This window comes from Gymnoscopelus microlampas, assembly GCF_963454915.1.
Source record: "Gymnoscopelus microlampas genome assembly, chromosome: 17".
In the NCBI taxonomy this organism is placed as follows: domain Eukaryota; kingdom Metazoa; phylum Chordata; class Actinopteri; order Myctophiformes; family Myctophidae; genus Gymnoscopelus; species Gymnoscopelus microlampas.
Window position 1 is genome coordinate 18,245,002 of NC_139954.1, and position 15,002 is coordinate 18,260,003.

At 44.0% G+C, this 15,002-nt stretch overlaps 1 protein-coding gene across 1 annotated transcript in view; it reads left to right on the forward strand.

Annotated features, from left to right (window-relative positions):
- Window positions 1-15,002, forward strand: part of LOC311065249 (tyrosine-protein phosphatase non-receptor type 4-like) — a 35,757-nt gene that overhangs the window by 5,783 nt on the left and 14,972 nt on the right. The window contains exons 3-7 of the mRNA XM_084085490.1: window positions 97-269; window positions 5,362-5,430; window positions 5,836-5,970; window positions 6,223-6,384; window positions 14,613-14,772. Coding sequence (XP_083941616.1) covers window positions 130-269; window positions 5,362-5,430; window positions 5,836-5,970; window positions 6,223-6,384; window positions 14,613-14,772 — 666 coding nt within the window. The 5' untranslated portion in view covers window positions 97-129. The remainder of the gene's footprint in view (window positions 1-96; window positions 270-5,361; window positions 5,431-5,835; window positions 5,971-6,222; window positions 6,385-14,612; window positions 14,773-15,002) is intronic.

The window sequence follows — 15,002 nt, forward strand, 5'->3', positions numbered from 1 at the left end:
TCTCTTTCTCTGTCTTTGTCTGTCTCTCTCTCTCTCTCTCTCTCTCTCTCTCTCTCTCTCTCTCTCTCCCCCTCAATCTATATCCCTCCATTTTAGAGTGAGACCAGAGAGACATTGCTGGGCTTCAACATGGTGAACTACAGGGCCTGTAAGAACCTATGGAAGGCGTGTGTGGAGCACCACACCTTCTTCAGGCTGGACCGACCAGTACCGCCTCAGAAGAACTTCTTTGCACACTATTTCACCCTGGGCTCCAAGTTCAGATACTGGTAGGAGAGACACACACACACACACAAGATGACACACACAAACAAGATGACACATGCGTAGACACACTCAGCTATTCACAAGTGTATGCAGAGAGGTAGTAGATAGACAATCACATGCATATATGTCGGGAAGAAATCTCCAGTTTTTTGTGGTCTTTTGTAAATGAATGAGGAAGGTAGTGCACCCACATTCGTGGCCCAGATGCAAGACGAGCAAAATTATCATTAAAAAAAGAAAAAGCACATTTCTTTTTGCGTCAACGTTTCGATCTATTCAGCTAGTCATATTCACGTAAATGGATGCCCTACTTGTAACACAGTGTCGTTAAAAAGCAGAGAAAATACCGATCTACAAGCTTATTGATCTGCTATTTTTGCTTTTGAAAATGTAAAAGTACTAGAGGTCTAGGCCCCTAGCCGCGAACGGGGCTCTAGGTTTGTTTGCTTATTTTGGGGTACCAAAAGCGCGGGACAAAAATTTCCAAAAGTAAAAAAAAAAAAAAAAAAAAAAAGGATTTTTTTCCCCCTTTTTTTCCTGGGGGTCCCCGGACCCCCTGGGGGCCGGCGGACCCCTGTGGAACATGGCGGACCCCTTCGGCTGTTTTTTTAATATTATAGGAGGGTGTTGTGATTTATTTCATATAAATGTAATTTCAGTAATAGTTAAAACAGTGAAAAATCAAACCCAGTGTGAGTAAGCGGTGCCTACTCTGTTTGATGAGTGTGTGCTGTCATTCAGTTGGTACGAATCTATTTGATGTGTGGGCGGTGGCATTGAAGCTGGTATTGAGGCAGTACTGAAAGAGGCGGTACTAAAAGAGTATTTGTAGTAGTAGTATTTACTCATTTGAAGTACTGGTAAGTATTGTTACTCAATGTGTTTGCTTGAAAGTGTTTTTAATTACTTTATTAGCTTTAAAGTATTTTTTACAGATTTTTAAACATTTTAAGTTTTTTTTACTGTTTTTATCAACTTTTAGGTATTTTTAGTGTTTTTATCAATTTTTAAGTATTTTTACTCTTTTTTTCAACATGGAAGTATTTTTACTCATTTTCAGTACTGTTAAGTATTTTTACTCATTTTGAGTACTCTGAAGTATTTTTACTCAAGGTATTTGAGTATTCTCTCCGTCCCTCTCTCTCTCTCTCTCCATCTCCCTATTTTCACAACGCATTGCGAGGAGTTGTGAGCTTGTAGATCTGCTATTTTCACAACGCATGGCGACGCGTTGTGAGCCTGATGATCTGCTATTTGCAAACATTTTAGTACTTGTACTTTTGGAACTTGTAAGTATATTTTGATGGCAATGCTTTTGTACTTTAGGCCTTTTACTTGTGTCAGAGTACTGCTACATTGCAGTATTGATACTTTTACGTAAGTTGAAAATGTGAGGACTTTTTCCACCACTGGGCGTTTTTTTTATGTTATAGGGGGGTGTTGTGATTTATTTCATATAAATGTAATTGCAGGAGTAGTTAAAACAGTTAAAAAAGGAATATAATTTACAGTTTAAGAAACGCATATAATTATTTAATTGCATGGTGTGTGTATTTGTTGCAACCTTTATTGTGAAGGAACCACCGGAAGTGCTAAGCAATTCATTCCGTGTTTACATAACACTCTGAGATGGTACATCCGGTAGATTTGTTGTTGTCGTTCGTGCTGAAAGCACGTTGATTGGGGGACAGGGCCACTACCATGATCCCAGGCTTCTGCTGTCGCAGTAGGCCGCGATTCCCGCGAGCTGCGTCCGCTACATCGTGACATTGTGTCACAGTCAGAAACCCACAGAAGTCCCCCAAATAACACTGTTCAACGGGCTAATTAGTTAGCATTGATGACATTGACCACACTGACGTTCATACAGGTTGTTGATAAGATGTTTAACGTAGCCGTTTGAGTGATGACAGCAGCGTTGGTTTACATTAGCGTTAGTGTTAGGCGCCTGCTAATGCTACCCGTGGCTTGGCTTAGCTACATGCTAACGGCCCATGGATGAAATGGATTCACTTATAGGTTCTTGCGTCGTCTAGTTCTCACTTCAAATGTGTTGAAGAACATTGTTGAGAGCAACGTTTAGTTGTAAATGACATTGGTTGTTTGTTTACATGGCGCGTGACGTCGCGGGCGGCAGCGCGCGACGGGCCGGCGATATCACTACCAGCCGAGGCTTATTCTTGTGCATTAGGCCGCGATTTCCGCAGGGCCGCTGCCTCGTGTCCTTCGTGTCTATTGACATTTGTAATGGTCAGAAATCTAAGTTGGCCTTGTTTGTGTGAGAATATTACCACATTGGTTCGAAATGTGTGCTTATTTGAGCCTTGAGGAGTTAACTGTGCAGGAGCTGTGTGGAGCGAGCGAGCTGGTCTTTTCAATGGCGGGCGCGCTGTGTTGGTTCGTGTCGGCCAGTAGGCGTTTGTTGATGGGCGGGGCTAGCCGGGGTTGCCATGTCCAGGATTTGTAAGCGCGAAGTGGCGTGTAGTCGGTTAGGGAAAGTGCGTCCACGCATGCGCAGTGCGCAGCTCTGTGTGTTTGCAGCAAGCTGCTTGCTTGTTGCTCGCGCGCAATCTGGCAACTCTGAGGTTGTCGTCCCTTGTCCCACGCTTGTCCCATACCCACAGCGCGCTTTTGGAATTGTATAGATAGATAAACAAGAGCTTGTGACTAAATCATAGCTACATTGGATACATTGAAACGCAGGTTATTTTTTACTTTTCCTGACAAGTAACGGTTTTGGGATTACAAGGTTTCTGCCAGCAGTGACGAATGACGATCCGATCTTACACTCTGCAAGTCACTCTGGATTAGCCTCGGAAACCCATGCCTTTTTTTTTTGTTTCAAAAGAAATAAAGCCTGGGAGAACCTTGCAGGAACGCTGGTCTTAGGACCTTGTTATCTCCTAACCAATCAGAGTGAGGGAAGCGGCGCTGGAATCCAGCGCCTGGGTTTGGCTCCGCCCCTCAAGACCGTCGATTGGGCTCGTTCTTTCAGTCTACTCTGGATAGGAGTGTCTGCTAAATGCCTAAATTGTAAATTGTCCCCTCCACACAAACAGCCTCAGTGAAATGTCAACAGGAGTAAATCGTCGTTGTCGGGCAGAAAACCTCTATCTCCATATTGTAACTGTTTGTGTTTCTTTTGTAAATGAACGCCCTACTTGATCATTCTACAGTGTCACACAAAAGCATCAAAAGCATCTTGATCGGTTTAATTTTCTTGATCTGCTACTTTTTAATTTGAATTGTGAAAAATAACAGTTTTGGACATAATGAGGTTTCCACCCGTCAGAGACGAAATGTTTGCGGGGTCATGAGAAGTCAGCGGTTTGGGAGCTAGAGGGACGGGATGCTATCTGGTTCCTGTCGTGCTTCCCTCCCAGAGAAAAACCACACCTCAATTATTTATGGTTTCCCTTAAAAAAAATAAAGGGAACTTGTTTTTGTCGAGACGCAGACATTTTTGTGTCTGCATGCATTTGCGTCTGCGTGTGTGTCTGCACAGGCATGCACGTGCATGCGTTTGTGTGTGTGTGTGTGTGTGTGCAGTGCACTGTGCATGTGCAGCAGTAGCAGAGTCAGCCCTGAGTTCTTTTCAATTATTCAGTGAGAGTCACATCGCCGACACGCACTCTGAAATCTCTTCTCCCAAACAAAACAGCTCTCGTCTGTCGCTGATATACACGTCACCTTTCGTTTGAGCTCTCACCTTGTGGGGGTGGGAAGGGAGGGGCTTTACAAAAGTAAGACACTTGCAACATTGTGACATCGCCTGGTGTGGTGACAACTTTGATTCACAGATGTCTTTTTTTTACCTCCCCTCCCTCGGTTTTTAACATCATTTTTTTTGTTCCTCCCTGTGAACGCCTTGCATGAGATGACAGGCCTCACCATGCATTATTGAGCAAGCAAGGTTTGGAGCCAGAATGATATATCGGCCATTTTTTTTTTGCTTTTGACAACATCGGTATCGGCCATCAAGAAGCCAATGTGCCCCAATTTCAACCTAGCGTCCCTGTTTTGGGGATATCATTATACTGTAGGCGAATTTATTTTTCAAAAGTCTCAAAGTTTCCTCTACAAGCCAAAGCCCCCAACGCACCGCGCTGCGATTGGCATCGGATCTAAACATCTGGCGTCAGTCGGGCACCTTTTTCTTTTTACCTCCTCTCCCTTCGATTTTAACGTTATCTTTTTTCCCTCCCTGTGAATGGTGGCAGATGAGACAGGCCTCACGATGCATTATTGAGCAGCAAGGATGCGAGTGTGGACTCGACAGCGGGCCCGCTCTGATGTCTGTCTCTGCCCTTGAGATGTTGACTGACGCGCCGGTTTAGCACATACGCTCCGAACACCAAAGCATGTGTTTTTAAAGTGAAAGGATTAGATGCAATATGGGCACTCGTTGCATCGCTTTGTTCTTGTTCACCCGAAGCTTGCTGTAACAAAGACATTCCCAATGTCTTAGTTTGTGAGCTGTTAGTGTTGATTGCTGAATGTCACATGGCGTGCTGACATGTGTCACTGTGTTCTGGGGATGTGTCAGTATTTGTCCCACACTGTTGTATTTCACCATGTGTTTTGCTTCCATCGCTCATAAAAGTTCAATGGGAGATATTTTTGATTTTGCCGATGCCACAAAACTTTTGTTATCTGTATATCAGAGGATATTGGTGTTGAATAATGTTGGTGGTGGTTTTGAAACGTCAAAGCCCCTGACTGGAAGGCTCTACTGTTGGCTGGTGCACTCATGAAAACACTTAACGTTATTAAATTATAACATCATGTTGTCTCAAAAGTCACAAATATACGCATACTGTATACACAAGCATTCACATGCAATATAGTCTTGGACGGGTTTGACCAAAAGAGTGAATCACTTTATTTTCACATAAATGTTTTTCTCTGTAGCAGGTTTTTAATTGACATTCATTCTATGAGGTGTTCCAAAACTAACTGTTCCCAACAAGTAATACCTAATTTCATATGAATGGAAAAAAAGAAGATTTTGAATCGCCTGTTTGTAATGTTGTAATGTCACATACCGATGTTTGTGGGGTAGCTGTACAAAAGTTGTGTGATGTTTCTCCCCAGTGGTCGGACGGAGGTGCAGTCAGTGCAGTATGGAAAGGATAAGGGTATTAAAGACAGGGTCTTTGCCAGGTGAGCATCATGTGTTTTGGATGCAATCCTGAGTGTTAATTTAACTCTTAACCCATTAAGACGTGAGGCCAATTCTACAAATGCCTTCTAAATCCGCAGTTCTCAAGCAATTTTGTGCCAAGTACTCCCAAATTGATATATATTTGGTCAAAATATAAACACTATTGAACATTTTCCAAACATTTTCTATATTCCAAAAAAATAATCAAAATGTACATCTGTACACTCTCAGAGTTGCGAAAGGATAAATTAACACTGAGGATTTTATTGGGTATCGATGATTGGTTCCTAAAGGCTAATTTATTCCACAATGCATTCAACCCGTTCTGTAACAATGACATACTGTGTGAATTACGTGAAAGCTGAAAAAAACACTCATTTCGTTTTGTGTCCTCGGTTGAGCAGATCTCCCAGCAAGCCGTTGGTCAGGAAGCTGGTGGGCGGGACCGATTGGGAGTCGGTCAGCAGGAACAGCCTATCAGACGAGAGACTAGAAACTCAGAGCCTGCCCACTCGCTCGCCTCCCGGAACGCCCAACCAGTGAGTGCCATCGTCCTGCTAACATACTTTAGTTCACTGTTCTGTCCAGTGCACACAGAAAGATAACAGTGCCAGCTGAGTGATGCCCATAGAGGAACCATTTTGAATTCCTGGAAGAACCTTTCAGAGCTGATGGTTCTATAAAGACGGGCGTACAGTGAAATTAAATGCCCAAAAATATGGACTTCAAAGTCAGCGTGAGTAACTGTGTGTGTGTGTGTGTGTGTGTGTGTGTGTGTGTGTGTCGAGCAGGAATTCACTGTTTGTACAAGAGGGCACGCGTATGCGACCATCGTCTGTGGGCCACCTGGTCGATCATGTGATCCACGCCTCGCCAAGCCTCCCCGTCTTTTCCTCCAATCACAAGTCGGCATCGTCCACGCAGGCCAATAGCATCAGCCTGGACTCCACCCCGTAAGTCTCATCCATACTGGACACACACACACACACACACACACACACACACACACACACACACACACACACACACACACACACACACACACACACACACAAAACACTGCAGATTGAATGAGACAAATAAAAGGATGTGGGTTCAAATCCAAAGAAATAATAATAATAATACTGTATATGATACTCTACTGTCTATTGTATGTGTAGAAATGTTAGCCTATAATTAGCAGTTACAACAAACGATTGTAACATTATAACTTATCACAATAACTTAACCTCAATAATACCAGATTAAAGGAAAGAGACACTGCGAGTGTGTCATTGTGTGATGATGAATAGTGTTTGCAGAGGATCATGTTGTTACGACCGCAGCCTTTCTGGATAGAGGAAGAGATGTGTGTGTGTTTGTGTGCACATACAGTACACACACATTGTTGTTTGTTAAGACCACAGACTGTGGTAACGACATGGGTTAACTCAGGTTACACACACGCGCACACACACACACACACACACACACACACACACACACACACACACACACACACACACACACACACACACACACACACACAAATGCTCTTTATTGAACTAGAACTAGAGTCTTAGAGAGTACATATTCCGAGTTCAATTCACAGAGTTTGTTTTTTGAATATAGCTGTGCTCTTAAACTGGTAAAGCCTGTATTCTTTTATTTCGTGTAGGAAGGTATTAAAACAGCTGTAATTGCTGACATTTAAAAGTATGTAAAATGTAAAAATACTTTAGAAAATAAAACAAGAACACACAAAAAAATGTAATGTAGTGTCACCCTTTAAGGACTATTGAACCAATGCTGTTATTGACATGTGGGCTCTACAGTAACCCACAGTCTACGGCACATTACCACAGACCACAGACATCAACTATTGGCCTTAACCACATTAACCCTGGCATCCCTATTTTGGGCATGTCAAATATAGGCGGAAATTGTCGTTGATTTTCAAAATAGCGACGCGCTGTGAGCTTTAGACCGGCTATTTTCCCTGCACGACACCATCATATGACACTCAGGCTCACTCATACACACAAAATATGCCTTTTCAGTATAGCATCAGAGCATGTGAGCGGGGGGAAATGCCGCTCACAGCCCAGGGGGCTGTTGTCACGCTGGGGCTGTTGTCACGCTCGCTATTCGCTCATGTTGATCCCCCCCCCTCCCGCTCGTCGCTCACGTTGATTTGCGCACCTCTCGCTCCACACTCCGCTCAGAACGGGAATCTTGATCAAGGACGTGCGCTGTGCACTTCTGGATGTCTGTGTGTCTGAGTCCGTGCGACCGGGCATGCTCAAACATGTGGTGGATGGCCCCCCGCCGGAGCGGCTTGGAGCGGCAGGCGGTCCTCGCTCTGGGTAGCGCTCCAACCTTTTTATAAACCCGCTCCCCGCTACGTTAAAAATCGTCTCGCTCCGCTCACATGCTCTGTATAGCATTGCCACAATGAGTGTAAAAAGTTACCCGCACCGTAAACTCGCAGGCTTAAATTTAGCACTCAGTATTTTACAGAAAAAACAAGAGTGTAGAACCGTGAGAATTTCCTAAACGTGTCCTAAAATAAAATCTGTGGCCTAATTGGATTTATGCCCCGGTCAAAGACCTTCCATTACCTCATTCATGTCCAATTGGCGCTAAAACAAACCAGTGTTTTAGAAAGGCTGTTGGAGGTCACACTGATAACAACACCCGCTCATGTTGAAATACAACGGAATCACACTCGACAGCGCACTGGCTCCTGACACGCTTGGCCTCAGATAAACCACAACTGATGAAAGGTTTTGAAGGTTTCTGTGTTTGTATTGTAGGACCAGCGTGGGCAAAATTATAATGGTGTCCTCGCACTAGCTGGCAGTAACTGTTGGACATTGTCGCTGTCGGGCAGAACCTCATATCTCAGAACCTCATATCTCCAGAACCTCATATCTCCAGAACCTCATATCTCCAGAACCTCATATCTCCATAAAAACTATTTATGTTTTTCCGTAATTGAATGCCCTACTTCATCATACGAGAGTGTCGCATAAAAGTAGTGAAAATAGACGATCTACAAGCTCACAACCTTGTGACCTTGTAGATGGGCTATTTTCACTTTTCAATAATAATAAAGAATGGTTTTGGACAAGGTTTCTACCCAACAGCGACGATATAGGACATTTCCTAATGAGAACATTGTGTGATCTGTGGCTTTTTTCTCTTTTTTTCCCCAAGTGGCTTTCATCAGCTTGAAATAATTCAGTACTCATTGCTGCCAAAGCAAATGACAGTGACAAGTGACATTGTTGTCAATCTAGAAATTATGGTCCGAAGAAAATACCATATACAAAAGACTGCACATTCTTCAGGAGAGATTAAAACCGCAAAGGCAATGTTAGCTGATGATGTGTCTACAGGGGCTGATAAAAAGCATCTTTTTGTGAAAGCTAAAAGAGGTTTTCTCTCATTATAGTAGCCATTCTGCTCCTTCTCTCCTTTCCTCATTTTCGGCTCCAAATCTCGCTCTCGCTCTCTCTCTCTCTCTCTCCCTTTCTCTCTCTCTCTCTCTCTCTCTCTCTCTCTCTCTCTCTCTCTCTCTCTCTCTCTCTCTCTCTCTCCATGCCACTCCGCTTACATTCATCATCTTTAACCATTACGACCTGAGGCCGATTCTACAAATGCCTTCTAAATCAGTAGTTCTCACAATTTAAAATTTTGTTTCAAAAATAGCAGATCATGTACAAGTTAAGCTTGCAGCGCGGCACGAAGTGAGGCACTGTGAGCTTGTACATCTGCTATTTTTGAATAGCCAACGCTCAAATCTAAAATGACACGGATGCTTTCCCGGTTTTAATGGGTTGTAACAGATTTAACTAGAAAAGTCCCCACCAGGCCGGGTTGCCTACCCAGGGCGCACAGGTGGAAGTCATAGCCAATTGGAATGGAATCTGCTTAATCTGATATCAAAATACATCTTGATCACATGACTCCAGAGATAATTATGTTCAATTTAAGTTCTAGACTAAATCTGTAGGAGTAGTAGCAAAAAGTATTTTTTGTAGAAAACGTGAAATGGCTGAAAGTCTGGCACACTGGAGTTGCGTCATGATCCAAGGAATTGGTACAGCAGTGCCGGAGATTAGCTGCTAACAGACAGACAGACAGACAGACTCAGAATCGACATTATTGTCACATCACAGGTTTACAGGTGTAAAGAAGTGGGTGAAAACATAATCCTTCACCTTCGGCCGTTCTGGCCTCCTGGCGGGGATGAAAATGTGGACTTTCGAACGGCAGCGCTTGCCGAAAATAACAGATTTCTGGCAAGGGATAGGGTAGGACCAAGAGTCTTTCAAATAAGCTCTTTCTTGACCTGGTGGTGCAGCAATAGATGCCACTGTTAAAACCTCCCACCTCATAAATACCCCCCCCCCACACACACACACACACAAGTCAGCCTTTTAATTTTTGGTTTTAATTGAAGTCGTCAGCAGTAGTGCCACTCTGTCTGGTGGTGCTGCTGAGGCGGCAGATTTTAAGCCGTCTGCCTGTGTGTTTGTGGGTTTTCCCAATGGTTCACACACCCTCGCCCATGTCATTTAACAGGCCTAAATGGAAAGATGAGCCCTTTGAAAAGCAGGCCGTTAAAAGACTGTTTACAGGCGGGGTAGCATGGCTGAGGGGTTATACGGCACAGGGCTGAACCGGGAGTTGTGTGTGTGTGTGTGTGTGTGTGTGTGTGTGTGTGTGTGTGTGGTTGTAGCTGGTAAAACCAATTAAGCTCAAAGAAGAAACGATGAAAACATCAAAAGAATGAAAGCGTTAATAAATACTATGAAGTTGGATTTTCTCATTTAGATTTAGCGCCTTTTTTGGGTCTAATTTCAATCAGACTATATAGTGTGTGACATTCCTCTCAAGTATTGGGAGCATGATTGTGTGTCTGTTTTATAATGTTACTGAAGCCTAGGAAATGAATGGAAAGCGTGGCAAATAAAGGTATGCTACAGTAGTTCTCTACACTCAACACTCATAAGATGTCAGTGAAATATTTATGCAGTTTCCGGTTGCATACAAAGTCCAAGGCTTAGGTTGAAGAGTCGAAGAGGGAATTATTAAACGATGTGAATCGACACGTTACTCATTGTGCCTTGGTACACAGAATGTAATCCTGTGTAGACAACAGCTAGGAGCCGTTGAATGTCCCTCTTTCACATTGATTCTGGTTCCGGTTTGCCTGTTGACAGTGATCCAAAATGTTGTACTTGTGATTTAACACAGTCTGTGCCAAGCTGAGCATCCCTCTGGTCTGGCTCAGTGATCTGAAACAGGATCAAAACAGACTGCAGATAGTGTATGTTTTCTCCCGTGTGAGATGGAACATTTCTCAGTTGGAATCCAGGGTGGTTAAGTAACATTACTGTGTTCCGCCACCTACAGCATGAAGCTTCCCCACAGATGCATACTCCCTCTCACACACACACACGCACACGCACACCCACACACCCAGACACACACACCCACACACCCACACACACACAGTGCCAAGTCGTCTGTTCATCTCTCTGACACAGAGCCAAAAGATGACATAATCACCTGTTCTTTCTCCCTAGACCGCACACTGCAACACACAGACACACACACACACACACACACACACACACACACACACACACACACACACACACACACACACACACATATGCTATGTATGCTGGGGGGAAAAGAACTTAGGACAAGCCGTTCACTCAGCATTATACACTGACATGTGAAGACTATCAATCCGATCTACAAGCACACAACACATCGCGAACGTGCCTGCATATCTTCCATCCACTTACGTTGATACGTTTCGTGCTGTAGAAGCCCCGACGCGGAAGTGCATGTAAACAAAGCGTGCGTGCGTGACGGCGGAGGGTCCCGACTAACGCCTGGAACAATAATATTTCTAACGCAATCCTCCATTGCAGAGTGATCGCCGGTCGAAAACGGCTCACTTCCACCACATTAAAAATAAATCGAGATATTAAGCTTTTAGTCAAGGAGTTAACATTGGAGCGGCCGACCGGAAGGATTTTTGACATGGATCCACATCCGGCCTCTCCTTCTCAGAGACTCCTTGGATGATCCCAAAGTTTCGTTAGAGCGCCCCACGTGGGCCCCACGTATAAAAAAAAAATGGGCCAAAAACGGTCCGGACCGTTTATGGCACATGGCGCATGGATTCTCAAAAACGGTCCGGACCGTTTTTGGCACACATTGTGTTAAGTAAAAACGCTGAGTACTTTTTCCACCACTGATATCGGCCATTAATTGACATCGGACTCTACAGTTATGCAGCTGATGTGTCTCGATTTTTAAGCACTTTCAACCTGGCGTCCCTATTTTGGGCATGTCGTTATAGGCGAAAATAAATACAAAAATGGTTCCAGCGACGCATTGTGAGCTTGTAGATCAGCTATTTTTGAATCATCTGTTTGGAAAACACGTTTTTTTCCAAATATCGGTCAAAAATCAGCATGGGGTCCAAAATTCTGCCATCGATCAAGCTCTAACAGTCCATGGTATCAGGCAGTCTTCAGCTATGTCATTAAAGGTGGCCTTTACATGACGTCGCAGGGCAGAAACCTCTTATCTCATATTTTAACACTGCGATTTTTCGTAAATTAATGCCCTACTTGATCATGCTACAGCGTCACACAAAAGCATCTAAGGTAGCAGATCCACAAGCTCAAAACGTGGCGCAAAACGACACGTTTTGAACTGCTACTTTTGCCGTTTTTGAATTTGAATGCTGAAAAGTAACAGTTTTTGGACAATATGAGGTTTCCACCCGACAGAGACGATGAGTGCAAGAAGAGATCAACATGCACAGGCTCTAAAATGTTTTTGGAAGTGGGAGTAAATCCCCAATTACTAACATAAGTGAATCTGCCATCGAGCTGACAACGACAAAACACCCTCCTGTGATAGTAGGCTATATGGGAAGATACGATGTACTGTACAGTATGGTAACATTCTAAAGCGATGATGACATGACAATATTCATTGTGTCTCAATCTAATTTATGTATGTCATGTCGGGCTGTGTTGAAAGTCTGTGCAGGTGACATGATCTGTAGTGCTCTGTCAAGACAGAACAGCTACAGTATGCCTCTGCCTACGGAAAACATGACCTCGTCCTGACCCATAGTAAATGTTTGCGCGTGCACGTGTGTTTGTTTAAGGCACAAAGTGGCACCAAGCAGTAGCCGACCAAACAAGGGCAATGTGGTTTGACTGGTGCTCACTCCCCTGAGGAGTGCTTTGACACACACAGTACTGTACCTGTGCACATCGTAGACACAACACACACACACACACACACACACACACACACACACACACACACACACACACACACACACACACACACACACACACACACACACGTGCACACACACACTAGAATGACTGTCTTTCATCCCTCCACCTCCTCCCCGGAGGCACAGCCATGCTGCGACTGAAAGCCATACCTGACAAACCATGTAATGTCAACAGACACACACACACACACACACACACACACACACATTACATTACATTACATTACATTACATTACATTACAGTCATTTAGCAGACGCTTTTATCCAAAGCGACTTACAATAAGTGTATTCAACATAGGTAGGGAATGAAAACTACTAATCACCAGAAGTTTTAAGTACATTTCCTGCTAAAACAAGCAACCAAGAGTATACCTAGCGCTAAGGTAAAAGTGCAATATATCAGCTACCTACTTTCTTAAACAGATGAGACAAAAATGGCAAAATCAAATGAGCACGAGCTAAAACAAATAAGTGTATCGACTAAACAAGATCCAATAAAACAATACAAAAATAAAACAAGAGTTCGTACAACTAGTTAACAACAAGTAGGCCAGGCAAAGAGGAAGGATAGTGTTTCCTGAAGAGGTGGGTTTTCAGCCTGCGGCGAAAGATGGGCAGTGACTCTGCTGTCCTGACTTCAGTGGGAAGTTCATTCCACCACTGTGGGGCCAGAACAGAAAAAAGTCGTGACCGTGTCGATCGACCAGAAGGACCGTTGAGTGGCGAGGGAGTCAGTCGCCCCGAGGTGGCAGACCGGAGTGGTCGGGCAGGGGTGTGGGCATTGACCAAAACTCGGAGGTAAGAAGGAGCTGTTCCTTTCACTGCTCTATAGGCTAGCACCAGGGTTTTAAACTGAATGCGAGCTGCTACGGGGAGCCAGTGCAGAGAACGGAGAAGGATAGTTGTGTGGGAGAACTTGGGGCGGTTGAACACCAGACGAGCCGCAGCTTTCTGAACAAGCTCCAGAGGTCTGATGGCTGATGCCGGAGCACCAGCAAGGAGGGAGTTGCAGTAGTCCAGGAGTTGCAGTAGTCCACACACACACACACACACACACACACACACACACACACACACACACACACACACACACACACACACACAGTCATTCTCCCTCCTGAAACCTGGTATTGGGGTAAAGTTATTGGAAGTAATGATGTTACAATATTATTTTCATTTTCTCTCTCTCATCTTTCTTCCATTTTCTCTGTCCGCTGCCCCCCACCCTTTTCCACCGTTAAACTGAAGGACCTTGAGACAGTCTGTTAACCTAATCTGTGTGTGTGTGTGTGTGTGTGTGTGTGTGTGTGTGTGTGTGTGTGTGTGTGTGTGTGTGTGTGTGTGTGTGTGTGTGTGTGTGTGTGTGTGTGTGTGTGTGTGTGTGTGTGTGTGTGTGTGTGTGTGAATATGAGATGTTTCTGTCTCTTTCCATCTCTGCAATGAGTTTATTGGCATCTCAGTTAGTGTTTACACATAATATTACCAGGCAAACCGACCAACAAAATAAATACCTCAAAAATGTATATATATAGAAAAGATCCGAGCTTTTCTCTTATTCAAGTTTTGGTTCCCGTTGATCCTAGAAGCACCAATCTACGTTTTGAACTCAAATTGTATCTCCATTGAGCACCTGGTTAGGACCTCTCTCTCTCTCTCTCCTTACAAGAAATGTATAGCTTACATCTCAGGAACATACAGTATGTGCTGTAATAATTCAAAACAACTCTCACCTCGTCCGCTTCTCTCTCTCTTGTCTGTCTCTCTCTCGCTCTCTCTCTCTCTCGCTCGCTCGCTCGCTCGCTCTCTCTCTCTCTCTCTCTCTCTGTGTCTCTGTCTGTCTGTCTCTCTCTCAGGTCTCCAGAGGGTATAGATGGCCTGCCTCCAGCGCTGCCCCCCAAGCAGCTGAGCAGGAAGACCCTGAGTCAGATCATCCAGGCCCACTCCCAGCAGAGTCTGCTGGACAACCACCTCAACGAGATGTACGACGTCCCCGTCAACGCAGACAAGACCACGGTGAGTCTAACTCACTGTTTCCCAAACACTGGGTCGGGACCCATGTGTGAGTCGCCAATTTGTATGGATCGCGAGTAAATGTCAAAATCTTTCTGTTTTCTACATAAAAAAATATATATATAGTTATATATATCAAAAGATAATAAGAAAAAAGTTTAAACAAAGATCACAACAAAAACATTTTCCAAAAGTATTTCATAAATAAAACGAATAAACTAAGAATTTCCATA